At 42.4% G+C, this 19,308-nt stretch overlaps 1 protein-coding gene across 7 annotated transcripts in view; it reads right to left on the bottom strand.

Moving 5' to 3' along the window:
• Positions 1–19,308, bottom strand: part of LOC135396459 (A disintegrin and metalloproteinase with thrombospondin motifs 9-like) — a 99,309-nt gene that overhangs the window by 69,516 nt on the left and 10,485 nt on the right. For 5 of the 7 annotated variants that reach the window (XR_010423393.1, XM_064627440.1, XM_064627442.1 and 2 more), the window contains exons 2-9: positions 13,221–13,531; positions 5,894–6,023; positions 5,635–5,768; positions 5,496–5,579; positions 3,505–3,629; positions 3,395–3,435; positions 2,808–2,913; positions 351–500 (exon numbers count right to left, since the gene is read on the bottom strand). Coding sequence is in view for 6 of the 7 variants with exons in the window: in XM_064627440.1 (XP_064483510.1) it covers positions 351–500; positions 2,808–2,913; positions 3,395–3,435; positions 3,505–3,629; positions 5,496–5,579; positions 5,635–5,768; positions 5,894–6,023; positions 13,221–13,531 (1,081 nt within the window). In the remaining variant the exon portion in view is untranslated. Of the gene's footprint in view, positions 1–350; positions 501–2,792; positions 2,914–3,394; positions 3,436–3,504; positions 3,630–5,495; positions 5,580–5,634; positions 5,769–5,893; positions 6,024–13,220; positions 13,532–19,308 lie in introns of those variants that run through there. The other 2 variants (XM_064627443.1, XM_064627444.1) reach the window with 2 other exon arrangements.

Below are 19,308 nucleotides of genomic sequence, written 5' to 3'. Positions count from 1 at the left end.
AAAGGAGAAAATAGTGATAAAATTGGTGGCTTTGCAGTTGTTTCTGTATTGTATTTTTTTTTCGGTGTGTACCCTCCCCCCCTCCCACTTTTTGTCAAGTCTGTTCCCATGATGCATACTGTAAACTCTATATATACTTGTATATGCGGACTTCATACCATGTATCTGATGAAGCGTGGTCCCCCACGCGAAAGCTTGTATTTATTAAATTAAGGAAGCTGCAGTGTTGCTTTTTTGATTGTGCTACATTTCATATCGGACTTGACTTCCCCTGTTTCACAGAGATTCTGCTAGGTCATGCTCTATGAGAGTGTCCTCCTTGAAAGTAAAGTTGCACATAAGTGTCTCACTCAAGGAAGGCGGTGAGGAAGTGACGGCTGCAGGATGACCATGACCAGGGGTGACTGTTATAATCCAGCATGCGTGCCATCACGTGAAGTGGCCGGCTGCCCGAGTGGTGACGGAGGCATTTTTCATCGTCGTCATGTGGGATGTTGAGTCTGGATATCAATAGAAGCAATCTTTAGGGCTCAGTGAAATTTGTCATATGTACGCTGTCAACACCACAACTAATGGTGAATTTAAGTTACCGTTCTGGAATAACTTTGGTGTAGCAAAGGATTAGCAGTGACGTCAGTGCATATAGAAGTATAGTTTGTGTGATGCCCCTGGTGCGGGTCATACTTTGCTACATTTTTGGCAGGTGTACAAAGGTCACCTGGGAACATTCATTCGCTAGCCAGTAGGAAGACAGGAAGAGGATGTTATAAAACACAACACCTACTTTATCCGCAGCAAGACTGGACGTTGTCACATTTTCAAACAAAAACAATTGTGAGCAAAAACAAAACTTGTTTGTTTTGCAGTAAATAATCATTATGACATGTGGAACAGGGTCATGAAAAATGCAGAGAAAAGAAAAAAAAATTGCATAATTCTCACACCCACATTTTCGCGCATGGCTATCTGACCCAGTGCTTTTTAGCGACTGCAGCAATTGATGTCTGCTTACCACATGGTTTTCACCACATCATCAATGCTACCAGAATTATTGCTGCGCACTTGTTTAGTTTGCACTCTGTGTTCGGACAATGTTCCACTGATGCGATGAACGATACTGCCACTCGGACAACAAATCAAGCATGGAAAGAAGCGCTGGATGAACACGCTATGAACCTACAACACAACATGACAAAGTTGGGGAAAATAGATTGCTTTCGATTGTCAGTGCGTTTAGCAGCGATGCAACGTCTCAACGTATTTCACCAGCAAGAAGGGCAGTAGCGGGCCCTGTACAGGTACTTTGCCTCCCGAGCTTGCAGACCGTCGTCCAGGATCAATGTTGCAGGTAACTAATTACAAGTAACTCGTTACTGTTACTAAGCAACTTTTTTCGCTAACTTTTAACTCAACTTGTTGCTTTTGAGCTCCAGTAACTTCTTGAGAACTCATTCCTATTTTAGGTAACTTTGTCGAAGCAATTTGGGGTAAGTTCCAAGTTCCTTTCGCTCGATTCTGGTCTACAAACATAACAAGCTGCATCCTCCTTCTCTAATGAGACAAAAGCCATGTGTACACCAGTCGTACGTGCACAGTGGGCCTAGCTCCGCGTCCTTGTCGTTGCGCAGTGAACGCTACAAATTCTGTCTTGGCTCTCTATAAGGAGTCTCAGGTGACATTAATCATAGTGTGTAACAGCGTATCTGTAATGACAGCGGACACTAGGTAGCAAGATTAAAACTTGGCGCGGTTCTACGAAATGTCCGTAGAGGACAACTCATGGAACTCAAAATTTCAATGCCTGCTTTTGTGCTCCGTTGAAGGATCTTACTACGAGATGAAACTAATCAAATGTCTCCCCAAAGAAGCACATAAAATTTGGCTATCATATATCCCTCAGAACTATATCTAAAAAATATATCAAAACTAGATCAAAATTTATAGTTTTTGTACATCAAAACTATTATAAAACGTCTTGCATCACCCATTGTGAGGTCAAGATCTTAATTAATCGTAAGGACGTCAAGAACCAAAAAGTATACGTATTAGGTAACACGTAACTTTAAAGTAATTCGTTACTTTAGGAAAGTAGCTTAGGAACTTCAAGTTTGCTTACATCTGTAACTAAATTAGTAATTCAGTTACAGTTTTTGAACTGTAACTCATCCAGTAAGGAGTTTCTTTTGTTGAGTATCTTCCTCATCCCCACCCGGGATGTGCAGTAGGCTGGTACTTCTTCCACGATTGTGCAATGCAATGATAATGTCAATACCAGCTCTACCGGTAGCCTACATGACCGGTATACTAAAATTTGGGAGTATCGCGTCATTTGAATGTCTTTACGAATGTTCTCACGCGATTTGTGCACCCTTAACTTTCCAGACTTTTGGGGGGGAGAAGTAGTGTGCAAATTAAGTGAAGAAATATGGTACTTCTCCCCATAGCTGACAAACATCTAGGTTACAGCTCATGTAAGAGATACTGCTCATGCCACAGAAATGGGTGGAGCAGAGAAGGTGCAGGAACAGCAGCCGATGGCACAACACACCACTTGTGTTGGCTATGAAGTGCAGCTTGCAAGCGAAGCAGTTGATTGTTGCTGAGCACTTTGGAATGAGCTATCTACTGAACTATCTACAGTGAGCTCAGTCATTGTAGTTAGCACCAGTGAACAACAGGCTAAGCAGATCTAGTTGAAAGCTATGTCCACGGCCAATGGCCCATAAAATGCTTTTTCACACACGTATATACACGACAGCCTTCAATCAAGAAAGTGGTGCGGTTGTACCCACCACAGTTGAACTCACACGTGTCCCAGCTCGTGGGCGATGGTGAAGGCAGCACTCAACCCGTTGTCCTCAACAATGGAGCAACTGCTGTAGGGGTCGCATATCATGCCAGACTGTGCAAGACCTAAACATACACATGAACATTAAGAAGCAATAGATCAGTCCTGGGAAGCAACACAATACGCTACCACAGTTTGCCCCTGTGCAGGGGAGAGAGTAAGGTACGGAGAAACCACGTGACGCGATGAAGTGTCTGTCCACTCACAAGGCAGCAATAATGGCGTATTTGTAGACTGGCATGGGTCCACAAAAGGAACTAAGTTTTCTAAACTAAGGAAAAAGATTTCTACGTGGTACAGTACTGGAAGCATGTCATCTGTAGAAGCAACGTTGTGTGTGGAGTGGTGCTGTGCTAGTAAAATCCTCGTTTAAGAGAGAGTGAAAGCCACTGAGAAAAAGTTAATTTTTGGAGCTCCTAGCAAGCAATTTAGTAAGAATACTTGTATTCTTGCTTTCAGATCCTTAGAAAAGAAGAGCTGGATGATTCATTCTGCATGCATACTTAAAAACAAACAATGCTTCTAAAATTATGTAAAAGCACTCACCGAGAGTATCGCATGTTTTTGGCAGTCTGCATAAGTCTTCTCTTGAGAAGAATGCAAAGTAAAAGTGTCAGACAAGGCTAAGAATGAGAAGAGGAAGTGAGAGCGCATACCTAGTGAGCAAAATCGCAGTGTCATGGTGGTAAGGGTGGGTGTCGTCCAGGTGGTTGTGGTCCTGCTGCCAACGGCAAAACTTCTTCAGCGTGTCAGAGGCGCTCTGTGAAATGATTTCTCGATCCTAGTGAAACAGAGAGAGGAAAGTAATTGCATCTTCAGCCAAAACATTTCAGGGCTAAGCTTTAGCTATAAAGGCCTTTTTGCAATTTTTTAAACAAAAGCTTGGAAATACAAGGGTTTGATGAAAAGTTTTGTGCGCAATGCAGTTGGCCAATAAAGCAATTAGACACATTTCTCCTATCTGTAATCAAGCTTCACCAACCCGTCAAAAAAAAAAAAAAAGAAAAAAAAAAGTCCTTCTTCAGAGTCGTACCACTCATCCACAGCAGCCATGACTACATTGTATGTTGGAAAATGCTTTCCTTTCAGGCATTTTTTCATGGTGGGGAACAAGTGAAAGTCTGATGGTGCGGTCTGGCGAAGGGGGGGGGTGCGGTAGCAGTTGGAAGCCACAGGCGTCGATTGCTTTCAGGGAACGGCGTGCTGTGTGGCAGGGAAAGTTGTCCTGGAAGAAGGTGATGCCGCACTCCAACTTTCCCGGATGTTTCGTCCCAGTGGTGGTTTTCAACTTTTCCAAAAGGTCTCTGCATTGACTGTCTTGCCTTTGTTGAGGTAATCGACCATCAGGATTCCCTCAGAGTCTCAGAAGATGGATGCCATGACTTTTCCCGTGGATGCCTGCCCTCTTTTTGGACTTTTGGACTTTTATTGGAGCTGGAGAGTTTGAATGTTCTTTTGCTTCTGGGTCGAAATGGTGGATCCGAGTTTCATCTGAGTGGCCACCTGGTATTGGAAAGCCTCTGGGTCGGTGCAGAGACACTTCAAATGAGCAGCAGAAATCACCACCCTAGTTCCGCTGTCAGATTATGGGGCACCCATCTTACAGAAATCTTCCACATGTGCAACTTGGAGTGGATAATGTCATGCCCATACTTATGCGAAAACACAATTGGTTCAGCAAACCATCACAAAGTCACTTGATGGTCCTGCATGATGAGGCCATGCACACGTGTCAGGTTGTCTTCAGTTGCCGTGCTTCTCGAACGACCAGAACATAGTTCATCTGTGATAAGCTATGAAAGGGGCCAGTTGGTACATGACTGAAGACATGACGAAGGAGGAACAAGAGGACAGATACCGGTGAACATCGTACTTTTAACCTTGATTACAAGTAATGGCCAAAGAAGGAAGATCATCATAGTAGTTCATCTGTGATGGCCTGCCACCCCCCTTCCAACTCGACCACCCACATCTTCACTCGGCATTAATCCCTTCCGAAACAGGTAACCAATCACAGCGGTGCTCTCTGCTGGAGCTTGCCATTTTGACTGATGCTCACGGCCACTGTCAGGGGGCAGCACCTCACATTTATATAAAACTTGGCTGGTAGTATGAAAAAGAGTTGCCCTCTTGCAGAAAAAAAAAAAAAAAAAAATCCGTAATTCCACACTGGCACCTTCCATACTAAGGCACAAAACTTCTCATCCAACCCTCATATATCACACAATACACAAACCTCATAAGGCAACTACACACTCTACAGTATAACACAATGTACTATACTTTTTCATACACTACTGTGAAGTGCAGACATTATTTTCAAATTTCTGAAGTTGGGATTTTTTGCTAAAGAAACACAAAGTCCCAGAATGTTGGCTTGTTTATTTTACCATGAGATACAGGAAAAGAAGAAAAAAAAGCCTTTGACGGGGTTGGAAAAACAATACTGTCACTGACTTGATGAAACCCATTATATATCATGCAAAAGAAGGCACCCTCTAAAGAAACAGAAGGTTTTCATTCGCCTGTTATGCTACTAATTTTATGCTCAACACCAATCAAATTAGGTATGGCCCAGTAAGCACACATGAACCATGTGGAAGTGCCAGAAATATGAACCCACAACTGCTGTAAAGGATAGGCTTACCTCCTCCTCTTGCATGATGACCAATTTGACAAGAGCAATGTTGAGGAGATTGCCAATGCTAGGGTCCCTGTAGATGTGTGCTACCTGGGTGATAACCAAGTGAGAACAGTGCATGGCGTACGTAGCAGTCCACACTCACTGCTGCCATTAGAGTGAGAATATAATGTTTCAAGTTCTTCCCGTGGTAGCGAGCCATTTTGCTGTCTGCAGCCACCAGAACTTCCAAGTGCTGCTCCACTGAGTAGGACCTTTTGTTCCGCCGTGGTTTTGGTGCTGAAATAAGATGTTTTGAAATTGAGCATAGTGGTGGCCTACAGAGACATTTTGGCATATAAAACAAAAAAAGAACAAACAGGTATTACATAATAAAATAAAGTATGAAACTTGGACGCACTTACACTGTGTCTCATTCCTAGGAGGCAGAAGCCTGCGAAGAATGTGTGGTGGATGTGCAACATCGTTAAGTGCGCTTTCGTCTTGTGGCTCAATAGTGAGCAATCCTTCCGAGGAGCTCTCGATATACCCCAGCTAAAATTGAAAACACTTTCTCTGCATTTTTTCCCACCATGGGACAACAAAGCACATCACCATGATAATCACTAGCAAACAAAATACTAAACCGCAGTGTCGTTGCGATAAACCTGACACAAAGATGGGGACGCATTCTGTCTTTAAGCTGATGGGATATGCACCCTGTTACCCCCACCCCCACAAATGAAACACACATTACAGGCCAACATATTATGAAGTGCTATGGTTTAAGGTTTGAAGGTATGCTTACTGGACTCAAACCTAGACGTCTGCATTGTTTTCTCTTTTTTTGCCTTTTTCTGGTACACATTTGTTATCAAACAACACTGCCTAGTGCATCTCACCTAAAGACCAATGTTTCAAACAGAAATCCACACAACCACATACACTAAAATCCTACAAATCATGCAGGAAGAAGGGATGCATCACAACACGGCCTCAAGCATCACTGCAGTACCTGCACAAGTGACATGAACAAGCACTGTGGCGATTATCCATCATATGCTTGCTCTGCTGCATGTTTTCATGAAAGCACAACAGAGACTGTCATGAGACTACAATGCACTGATCACCTAGTTACCCACAAAAGCTATTCCTTATGTCACATTAACATATCATAGCAGTTGTATGCACATGGTAACTAGTGGTTTTCCCACTCATTTTAACCAACTGGTCACTCAATTTTATCAAAGTGCTACCCAATTCAATCCAAGCAACAATATTCATAATGCAGTGTGTTAAACTAAAAGTTTTGTTCAAATTTTTAGCATTCTTTCATGACTGCACATTCAGTAACTATTGCTACCTTCAATATTTTATACAAATATTCATGACTACTGCTTGTCATTATGACATTTCATGACCACTTTTTAGATACAGGTCCTAACCCACCTTTGTGCGTGTACAGCTGGTTGAAACAGTGTCCTAGAGTGATTTTTAAGCATGACTTCTCTTTCTACCTCCCTTTATTCATCTCACTCAGTTTCAGTGGGCTATACACCATGTTTCCTTCGATGAATATTAGGTTCCATTTTGTCTGCGATACATGTTATATTGTACTCAAGTAGATAACAAATTCAGTCTGTATGTGCAGCCAAGATACTGTTTACATTAGCTGTCTCCAAATGGGCTGCACTTCGTGGACCAGTGCAAACGGTGAAAGTTCCAGCATTCGATTCAGCGGAGGTGCAGCTTTTGCACTATGCTTGACCATTCAATTGGAAAAGCGCCGCAGGAGTGCAGCACGAGTTCACGAAAATGCTGCACCTTCTCCGACGTCCATTTCGTGCACCGTTAAGGAGAGAATAGGGCAGCTGTGGTTGTTGGCAATGTTTTATCATCGACCTGGAGCATACTGGAAACCAGTTTTGTTAAGATGGGCCTGTTAAGATGGGCCTGTTAAGATGGGCCTGGGCCTGACAGTCCTCAAGACAATTTACACAATAATTGCTCAGAAAATAGTGATGCAGTGCAGACGTCTGTGACAGACTATCTCAGGCATACACTTTTCATTCGATTGAGATCAGTGTACTTTGCACAAGACCAGCACCTGTTGTGCACTTCGTTTGTGCTCCTTTCCACTGTCCCTTCCACTTTTTCACAAATTGAAGACAGCTTTTATTACATTAGGAACCAACAGTTACTACAAAAAATATGGTAATACTGCTAAAAATTTGTGAAGTTGTGTTATAGGAATGAAGAGATTTAGAAACAAAAGTGAGTCCGTTACACTTTTCCTTAGATTAATTCCTACACGTCAGCACCTTGGAAATCTTGCTCAATATGGCTGAAGTGATTTCTGCCATATGATGCACAACCAACATGATGGATGTGCTTCACAGTGTGCCGTGCTTTGTGGAGCAAGATAGCATGGCTGTGCTCCCGAATCATTATACCACTTGGGTGTCCTAAAACTTTGCCTCCTTTTCCGTCAGGAAAGCAGAGCTTTAAGCTAAATTTTGAGAAAATCTACTCAACAGGATTGAAAAAGGGCCTGTACAGTGGTAGAAATTTTACCCGCTGTCACTCAGAGAGCATTGCTTGATGTGCTCGCTTCTGTGCAGGGGCATTACCCACTATTAATACGACATCTTGGCCCTGCTCAGAGGCCGCGATGGAGCGTGACAAGTCCTCCAGAAATTCATTAAAGGTCAGGTGTGTTACCCTGATTAGTGTCCTCCAGAGCTGGAGGCAGTTTCCTGACACGCATGCCACTAAGTTTTTGTTGGGGTCTCTGCTGCTCATCTTTATTAAATCACTTCAGCCATATCAGGCAAGCTTTCCAAGGCACTGACATGTAGGAATTAATATAAGGAAAAGTGTAACACACTCACTTTCTCTATAACACAACATCAACAATTTTTTGCAGTATTATCATATTTTCTGTAGTTGCACTGTTGGTTCCTGATGTAATAAAGTTTACCGTAACTTGGCTGCACTTACAGATTGAATTTCTTATCTACTTGAGTACAGTACTACAAGATATATCACAGACAAAATGGAACCCAATCTTGATAGAAGAAACATGGCGAAAAGACCTACTGAAATTCAACGAGATGAATAAATGGAGGTAGAAAGAGAAGGCATGCTTAAAAATCACTGCAGGACAACTTTTCAACCAGCTGTAGCCACACGAAGTGGAGTTATGACCCGTATCTCAAAAGTAGTCATGAGATGTCACAATGACAAGCAGTAATCATAAATCATCACATGACACAGTTTGAACCAGCTGTAGTCACACAAAGTCAAGTTATGACCCATATCTCCAAAATAGTCATGAATGTCATAATGGCAAACAGTAGTCATCACATTACACTGTTTGAACAACCTGTAGTTGTGCAACCGTGTCTGAACCGTATCTGCAAAGTAGTCATAAAATGTCATAATGACAAGGAGTAGTCATAAATCATCACATGACACTGTTTGAACCAGCCACAGTTGCACAAAGCTGATTTATGCCCTGTATCTGCAAAATAGTCATGAAGTGTCATAATGACAAGCAGTAGTCATGAATCATTGCATGACACTGTTTGAACCAGCCGTAGTCATGCAACGCCAAGTTATGACCCCTATCTCCAAAATTGTCTTGAGATGTCATAATGACAAGCAGTAGTCATAAACAGGGTTCCTGGTTTTCGGTACTTAATTTTTCAGACATTCGGCAGAAAAAAATCGGTGGCTATTTCATCCACAATGAATTGGAGGCTTTCGGTGGTAATATTTTGAAATGTGAAGACACGCCGCAGAAACCAGGTAGAAACGATACTGGAGTTTCCCATGCACTTGAACCAACACTTTATTTCCATTTCTTTTTCATTAAAACAACAACTATTAAAACCGGAACTGTTATAAAAAAATTGTGAGGCACATGTTAAGTGATGCAGGTGACATAGCACACCACTCTTTACGCTGCAGGAACGTTTAATTCGAAAACACTCACTATAGACGAAATATTTTGTCTTTCAAGAATGACCTCATGGGCCCTGTCCCTTGCCAAGCAGTTCAGCACCAAGGAACAGCAAATGATATCAATACATTTATATCTTCATTTTGACGACTATCGGTGAATAATTATTTCCACCGAACGTGTAAAAAATTTACCGACATACATTTGCCGGTGCTTTCCGGTAAATACCGAAAACCAGGAACCCTAGTCATAAACCATCACATGACACTGCTTGAAATACCTGTACTCTCACAAAGTTGAGTTATGGCCCATGCTCCAAGATAGTCACGAAATATCATAGTGAGAAGCAGTAGCCATGAATACCATATAAGTAGTTATATTCGTGATGACTTAATTTTTGCGAATTTCGTGCAAGCTACCCTTGCGTGAAATTAAAGTCCCGCGAGGTAAGTGACACCCTGTGGTGCAGGATCAACGTACAGCGAAATCAAGGTACCGTGAAATATTACCCAAACATGCCTATCCATCCCAATTTGTGATTAAGACTGTGAAATTAGCCACTTATACAGTACAGTTGCCGTCTGATTTTTCTGAGTCTGCAGGGATTGCGTTAAACTCTGAATAACGGAGCAGTCCGAAAAAACGAATTCTGCCTTCAAAAGTAAACTTTAATAAGTACTAGTAGGCCTTGACGGGCAGTTTTCCATCTCTGCTTGATAACATCTGCTTCTACTTCCATCTACATCTACATCCTACAGCTGTGCTACATCCCGAAGCGATATTGTATACGGGTAAAAGTGCCGCAGTCGCTTTCATTAGTTCAGAGTTCGACGGATGCGCTGGGAGACGGCAAGTCGTCAATGTCCCGAACACGTGGAGGGAACATATTAGGACAACTTCTGGCAACATTAGGTATCACCATTCCGCAAGTCGGCTTCACTGAACGCCTGCGTGCTTTAGATGAAGCGCGCTTTTCTTCACGCGCATACAGCACGTGCTCGGCTTACTCCACGACAGGACTCTTTCACTCACAGTATTGGAAAATGAACAGTTACTACCTATTTCCTTGCCTCAATTTTTATATTCAGCTTCCTTGACCTTTGCAGTGTGTCATGTGCACGTGGTGAGCTGGCGACCACTCGGGACGCTTGTGGGCTGGGAGCTGTACGGTGTCCGAAATTTTGGACGTTGTTATACATTAACTCTATGGGGCCCATGGCCGTTCCGCGAATGCGTCCGAATAATCCAGCATGTCCGAAAAGTCAGTCGGCAACTGCATTCGGAAAAATATTGAAGGTAGCAATAGTCACTGAATTTGTAGTCATAAGAATGCCACAAACTTTTATGAAAATTTCAGTTTGACACACTGTACTATGAATACTGTTGCTTGGATTAAATTGGGTAGTGCCTGAATTAAATTGGTTGGTGTTTTAGATTAAATTGAGTTGTGCTTGGATTAAATTGAGTGACCAATGGATTAAATTGGGCTGCACTTGGGTTAGATTGAGTGACCAATGGATTAAATTGGGTTGTGCTTGGGTTAAATTGAGTGACCAATGATTAAGTTGTGTTGTGCTTGGGTTAAATTGGGTGACCAATGGATTAAATTGGGTTGGGCTTGGGTTAAATGAGTAACAAATTGATTAAATTGGGTTAGGCTTGGGTTAAACTGAGTGACCAATGGACTAAATTGGGTAGTGCTTTGGTTAAATTTGGTGACAAATGGATTAAATTGGGTTGTGCTTGTGTTACACTGAGTGACCAGGATTAAATTAGGTTGTGCTTGAGTTAAATTGAGTGACAAATGGATTAAAATGAGTGGCAAAACCTGTGGTATTCAATTGAGTATGGCCAGACAATCTGCAGTCCAGTAATGTATTACCATACTTTCTGGTGCAGAACACGCATCGATGTACAATGCGCGCTCCCTAAAATGAACAGCATTTGGAAAATATTCCACGTTTCTTTTTAGCACTGCAAAGCAAACCTGCATTGCACCAAACCGCACTGCACCATGTTAGCACTGCAAAGCCTAATTTCCTAAATTAACTCTGGGTCACTGACATGTCGTAGCCGTCATCCTATCCTATCATACATTTTTTCCATATTTCCCGAACGTGCCACGTCAATGAATGATTTATGCCTATGTCAATCAGGTCGTCCAAGGGTCAAGGCAAGAGAGGTTGCATGGCATCTTCTTAGGAATGGCTGTTCAAAGAGAAACTCCAATGTATAACATGCACTGCCCCTTTTGGACACATTTTTACAATGTCTATAACGTGCATACCACACCGGAAAATACGGTAATCCGCTCCTTGTAACACCCAGGTGGAGCCAGCATTGTGACTCTAAGACTAATGGAGCAGCACAAGAAGCTATCAAATGCAGGATGTGCCTTTGTCGATAGAGAAGTTACACTAATACGTAATAGTAATAGTTATTGGAATTCCTGATATACAAGACACGCATTCTAAACCTAAAGCAAGATGCAGAGACGTTGATGACTGAAACAGTGAAGACAAGGCTACAGACTGAAGAGAGAGACAAGTTATGCCATGATGAAGAGCACGTAGATCAAATTTGAGAATCGGACTAAAGCTTTGGCGCAACAAAAATCATCCTGAGAAGGACGGAAGAAAAACTCACCAAAGTCAGTACTATCAATAAACCAATATACTGTCTGCAGCATAATGTGGAGAAAGCATCACTGCAGTTGTCATGTTGCATGTGGGCATAGATTATGATGGCACAGCAGTTTTGACTACTGCAATGTCAACGTGCCTCATTTTGCAGTCACACCAACACTGTGTTCAGTGTGTTACCGCTGCATTCAACTGTATCAATGTAGTCTTCGGTTGCATAAACAAAACATAAAATAGCCACGTACCAAACTATGCCACAGTATGGTAAAAAGGCAGGCAGAAGAGCATTGGTGTTGAAGGAAAACTTCTCCAGCAACAACAGAGATCCTTGCTATGGTAAGCATGCCTATCACATGCACATCAGTAATGTGCTACACGCATAGAAATTTTACACAAACATTGTCTCACACTCATTCTGCAAGGTAGACAGCCTTTTGAAACGACTTTTTTCCTTTCCTTCAGATATTATATTTCCTTTATATTAAAAATTGCACTGCTTTATAATTCTGACAGATTTTATCGGTACTACAAGTCTGAAGTATCAGTCAGTGCATACTTATGGTATCAGTAAAGTGAATCCTATGGGCCGTAACTTTTTCTATAACTGTTGTCACGTAAAACATTCTCTTTCTTAATGTACTCATCCCACATCAGATGACCCCTTGCTCTGTCTAGTGTGTTTAAAAGAGAACAGTTGTTGAATGCACAATCATGCATTTTATCAATAAAATAGGAACATGCACATGAAGACCATATGGAAACACAGTTGGCATCACCAATGTCCAAAAGGAAGAGCAGCACTATTTGGAGCATAGATGGGGGGTCAATATCCATTTTGCTAGCCACGTGTTCCATTGTAACATAAGTGGCAATTCTGCACTCCCTGATATCAGGCAAGGAATTCTCTTTAGATCCAAGCAAATATAGTCCAGTCACACTCTCAATGACAAATACTACTTGGTACAGGGCAGCAGCAATCCACATGTATTTGTAGCAGCAGCATTCTGCATCATAAGTGTGTAGGTGCATGTGTGTGTGTGCCTATGAATTTTATGTGCATCGAATTTTCTGTTGCAGATTCTTCTTAGTGTGCCTAATATATTCCTATGTGAAGACATCACTTATTGTGCATTGTATGATATTCACCATGCCACGGCAGAGGCTGACCACGACCCGAGACTGAGGATCCCCATTCACTGCACCCACATAGTGGCAGGCCGTATTGCTGCCAGTGTCTGACCACAGTTCAGTTTCATTAGGCAGCTTCGATGCCCGATAGTGCAGCACGAGCAGCCCATCATAGCCAGTGTCAAGAAGGAGGCTGACTGTAAGCTTTTCGTCCAGTCGCAGTTCTACTTGGGGCTCTGGAAGCCCACGGAATGGGTATGCGTCCCACCGTTTTCCACGCACACGCTCTGGAAATACTGTCCGCACTATGGGAGGATCCACGGCAACCACTGTAAACATTGAAAATTCTTAGATCAGCGACTTAAGAAAAATAACTAGTAGAACATCAAGAATCTGCATCAAACCTCACATGCTATCAGACTATTCACACCATTTACACAGCAGTGTTTCTCCACCACCTACTTCTCTTTGTTCTTTTTACTTATAGACCTCTACCAGAGAAACGTCATCATGACGTTGGTAGACAGACTGAAACCGAAACAAATCGGAAGTGGAGGGCTGGGTTCCATGAGTGGACACTTGTTCGCTGCCTCCTATTTAAAGAAAAGCAGGACCGAAGGTCGCGTCCCTTTCAATGACCATCGTAATCCCCTCAAGACTGTGACTTTCAGGCACAACCTTGTTCGCCCCTAGCTTCGAGTGCAGTTCAACACTACCAAATTGGTGGCACTGGCGAACACTATGACGTTATTTGTTTACAAACAGGGAGAGGTCTATTAGCAGCATATTGCGATGTAAGCACAGCTATAGGCAACGTAGATGGTGGTGAGCAATTCACAAAAAATAGCTTTTGACCTCACACTCGTAATACCGTCATGCTGCACCAATATGCGCAGTTAGACCACAATCTCAGATCCGCCTGCCTTTACAATACAGCATAACAGACCAATGCTCAAGCACAACACTGCAGACAAAACTGAAGAACATTATGAAAATCTGAAGGAGTTGAAAAATGCAGTTCAAGAACATGTAACATAATTACAAAATCATAATTTGAATAGATTCGCACAGATGTAAGTGCAATAGTTTGTAGCACACTACAAACAGCAGTTGAGGAGGTTGAAGTGTCACGTCTGTCTTTCTGTGTTTCTATTACGTCAAAGTACAGCGTGTTTTAGGTGCATGGTTCAATATGTATATCCATTTCTTTCATGTGCAGCAACACAGAGTACCAATATATCAACGCAGCAGACTTTCGAAATGCACTTGCCCACTGTAGCTGGTAAGCTGATAAGCTGATGATAATGATAAACTTCATGGTAGATGTCCAGTATATTGAGAGTGAAAACCCTTTTAAAATTGATGAGATAGTTCCCTCCACAAGCTCCCGCTCTGCTTTTTGTTCCTGTGGGCACTGCATTTCCTAATTTACTGAATCACTGCTTCCCTTTTCACAGACCTGAGTGGAATTAATTTATTATTATAATCATAATTGGCAATCCACATGATTTGAAATTTCTGCACTGGGCAATGCATGCGTGAAGTCAATGTGACGACAAGAGGATGTTTCTACAATGACATGCCTGCAGTTGCAATTGCAATTGCATTGGTGCAATTTTCACGTAACACGTGGTCAGTGTGGTAAACGTCATGGGAATGCCACGCAGGCTGATGATGAGATTTTCATCCTTGTTCCTCAATGTGGGTTCATGCCTGCTGTTGGCTGGCACAGCCAAATACGGATAACACTGGAAATCAGTGCTGTTCTGATGGTGGGGCAAGAGGAGCTGCACCAGAGGGTGTGGGGGTCGCCACTGATATGACCGCGCCGTTGTCTTGGAGGGGACGAGTTGTCTCTCTCACGAGGGACTATATATGTTCATACTGAAGAGGGCATGAGGCTCTTGGGCTCCTGGTCTTTTACCAGAGTTGTTCGCTACGAGAAGTGGGGAGTAATCGGGAAGTACTGACTGTTACTGGTGGCCTCTTTGGTCTTCGTACTCATTTAAGGAATAAATAAATGCTTTCTTTATTGCTAATTGACGTGTTCTTGCTCTCTGGGCTGCGGCTGGGGAGTTTGACGGGTCGGCTAGGGATCCCCGGTGGGGTTACTGGAAGTGAATCCCACAAGGGGATGCCGGACAGCAGGTTCCGGGAGCTAGGTTGGACAATAAAACGAGAATCAAGATAATTTTGTGTTCAGAACTGCATGCGAGCTTTTTCTTCTTTTTTTGTTTACTGAGCATGCAGTTGGGGTGGGGGGGAAAGCTCGCCTTTGGACAGCACTACTAGAAATATGTCACTCACGAGTAAAAGGCAATGCAGGACAGCTGTTTGGAGTCAAATGTTCCTGCCAGATATATTATAAAGAAGTGTGAGGCAATGACCAACAGAGGGCCTAGTAGGTCCTGACTCACTCGAACAAAAGTGGACGTTGCAAAGACAATAGTGACACAGTTACGCCAGCTACATCTTCCTCACAAATTTATTTGAATTTTGGTTGGGAGAGAATTTTTTCTTTGACCATTCACTAGTTACGTAGCTGGTACCAAAGTCATGAAAGTGTGGAACTTATTGTAGTTCTGCTTGGCCCATAACTGTGGTAGCAAAAATTTCTGAAACTGAGTGCAGATCCCAGTTTAAGATGTGCACTGAGGCCTCACACGGGTGGGTTAGTCCAGCATTAGCGGCATCTCATTACGAAATTCACGACGACTTATGAAATTAAAGCTGTGTCCAACTGTAGGGTGCATTCAAACGCTGTCCGCAAAATTTTATTGAGCAACGCCTTATAGATTCGACACAACAAATAAACGAGAAAAGTTAACTTTTGGAACAATGTAAACGCTAGCAGGTGCAACATAATCAACTTCATTTTTATTGAACCTGGAGTTCCCATGCTTATATTAAACTACAGCAGCCAACAACAGGACACTTGGAGCAGCAACTGCTGTAACCACAACCTGCCAGTCTAAACAGCTTACCCAACTCAGAACCTCCTGCCGATGACAGAAACAAACCCTCAAGCTGTGCATGATGTAAGTGCCGCCTCAATAAGCAAATTCCCATATGGTCCCTGAACTTGGCCTCAACCTCTAAAAAGGATCCTTAAAGGTAACTGCTAATTTTTACTTGCTTTCTGATACAGGGTACCCATGTGTATCACATTTTAGGACTCTTATGGTTGGCAGCCTGCCAATACAATTCAACTGAGACTGTCCAATGCCTTTTTCGTTTTCATGTTACAAAGTAGTTTTGCAACTCTCAGGTTCGTAGACCCCTTGAAGTTCAAGAAAAGAAAACACACGATGCCCCATCTGGCATAAAGAAATCTGTTAAAAAAACAATTACAGTCAGCCCTCGATTTACAAATTCCTTTGCTTTATGAACGGTGCCGTCTGGGACAAGACAATTCCCCTTTCTCATTACAAACCTCCATTTATGGGTCCCTCGATTCATGATTCATTTTTTAGGAACCCTAACCGTTCATAAATTGAGGGCTGATTGTAGTTTAAGTGGCATGACAGTAGTGAACACTGTATTCAGAAGCTCAACAAATTATCCCAGTTTTGTTGTAATATTAACCAGATAAAAATTGTTGAGAACAAGCAACTAGTTACAGCCTATCATGTTGACAAACCCTCTGAGGCTAGTATATGCACATACTGTAGACAAGGCTGCTAGCAATCAGCAATCATCAAGTGAGTGAACATATAACACAGGACGAGGTTTTTTTTACTCAGTGACTTTGACTCGGCCTGTGTTGTATGTATGTGTGTGTGTGTGTTTGCATGCATGACAAAACTTGTAAGAGAGAATGTGAAGAGAGTGGGTACATGTCCTGTTCACTGTAACGAGGCCCCTATGGCAAGCTGTCGTCAGGCCGTGCCAGTATAGCACATTAGCATACTTGAGTGGTAAACAAGAGGGGTGGGTTTGATTCCTACCACTGTCTTGCTTTCACAATGGCAACCCTATTTCAAAATTTTCAATTGTGACTGATATTTATAAATATAATAATTATTATTATTATATAACTGTGATTTATAAATTTCAACATCTTAAATGTTAATCGCTGCCCTTGGTTCACCACTGACAGACTGCAGTCCAACATAGAAGTCTAGAAGGTGCTGCAAACATGTTTCACAACGTATGGATGATGATGATGGTGACAATGACATGAGTTCTTTCAGCACAAACAAAAAAAAAAGAAATAGAAAATAGAAAGAACGCTGCCTGTTATATGCCAGACGGTGGCAAATGGGAGAGTGAACGTAAAATGAACGAAAAAGAGAAAAGGTACATGGAGTATACTAATGCAAAAAAAAAAACTGATCGTGCACCTGTTAGAAAATTACAAATCCAATATCACTCAAATTTGTTTCACGCTTACAAAAGGTTTAAGATGCCCTTCATGCAGTAGTCGGGATGGGTACAGTGGCGAGCATTGGCAATAAAAACCAATGAAGTGTTGCTTACGACAGCGTTCACATAGTAGACACGTAATAAAGTTGACAAGTTTTATGACAGAAGATATTTTTACTAGGTGTTGCAAAAGCTTGATCTATCTACTTTGCACGGACAAAATATTCAGTTTCACACAGTTTTCTTGTTTAAAATTGTAAACGGGCAGACGGAATGCCCAGACCTCCTTTCAACAGCACAGTATCGCATACCACTCCAGAGTTGTGTGTGTGTGGGGGGGGGGTGGGGGGTGGGTGACATGTTTGTTTTAGGGGGTGTTCTGGATGTTCAAACACCCTCCAAAGTGGAACCTTTGGTAGTGCGTCTCGGAGAGTGATATGAGGGGGAAATCCTCCTCTCTGATGTAAAGTCCCGATAGAACCCCTCCCAAAATATTTTTTCCTTGCTACACTGCTGACCTGACCTGTAATATTTTGTGACCTTCGGTTGTGCAACATATTTTCATTGTGTAGAGAGCAGCACTTACCAGACATTGGCTTGTTGGTGGGCACTCCTTAATAAATAATCAAATAAATAAATGAACACATTCGTCTCACCCTATCATTACTGTGTGTCTTTTTTTCACCTGTCACAACAGAACATCACGCAGTTGACTTTGCTGACAACGTCACCAAACTGATCCATGAGACTTATTGTGAATTTATTTCGTGACAATTTTGTGACTGCTTTTTATAACGCTGTCCGCACATTTTACATAGAATTCTAACACGGTGACATTATTCGAAACACTCGCAGCAGTATGGCCCGTCAGTGTACTGTTGCAACAACACATATCAGGAATGGAAAACATTAATGGAACTACAGAGCTTTGCATGCCTCGCTGTCGACCCTTCATGTAATTAAATGTGGTTAAAAGTGACTGTAGTGTAGTGCACAGTCAGGCAGTGAAAAGCATATATTTCCTCGTGACTTATGATTATATACACAATGATGGTATGATACAAATGATGACAAGTATGAGTAGATGTGTCGTGTAGCGACACCACATACCTCCCACCATGACATTGCCCCCGTCAATTTGATCACAGGCGCTCATAGTGGCAGGAGGGGGGGGATCCTCAGTAAAATTCTCTGAATAAAGAAAAAGCAACGTTTGCTTTGGGTTTCAAAGAAATCTATTGAGTTTTTCTCAGTGGGAGTCAATATTTATCTTTTTTTTTATTCTGTGGAGATGGAGAGAGGACAGGGAGGACGGGTGACAGGGGGATTAGTATGCGCCCTAGGCTGCCATCCACCTAGAAAGTCTGCGAGAAAACCAGGGAAAATCTCTGACAGCACAGTCAGTGGTAGGATTCAAACCCATCACCTCTCAGACAACCTTAGAGTAAACCCCAACGAGCGGATGCTTTCATCCTCATAGCCATGCCGCTGCTGTCAAAGCCAACATTTTATCGATGCAGCAATTAGGGGCCGAATGGGTTTTGTAAGGTCACGGTGGCCTAGCTTGTTCAATGTGTTAGGTGAGTTTCACAAGATGGATAGCAAAGATAGAGACTTTTTCAACGAAGGTTCGAACGACCCATCAAATAAAAGGAGAAGAAAGTACCATTCCCAATCTAAAAGCATCTCCATTCACCACTGACGGAAGGAAGGGGGGACACCCCCATCAAGGCCGCTGGTC

Source organism: Ornithodoros turicata, chromosome 6, assembly GCF_037126465.1.
Source record: "Ornithodoros turicata isolate Travis chromosome 6, ASM3712646v1, whole genome shotgun sequence".
Lineage (NCBI taxonomy): Eukaryota > Metazoa > Arthropoda > Arachnida > Ixodida > Argasidae > Ornithodoros > Ornithodoros turicata.
The sequence above is the reverse complement of the archived record's forward strand: the minus strand, read 5'-3'. Positions and strand labels throughout refer to the sequence as shown.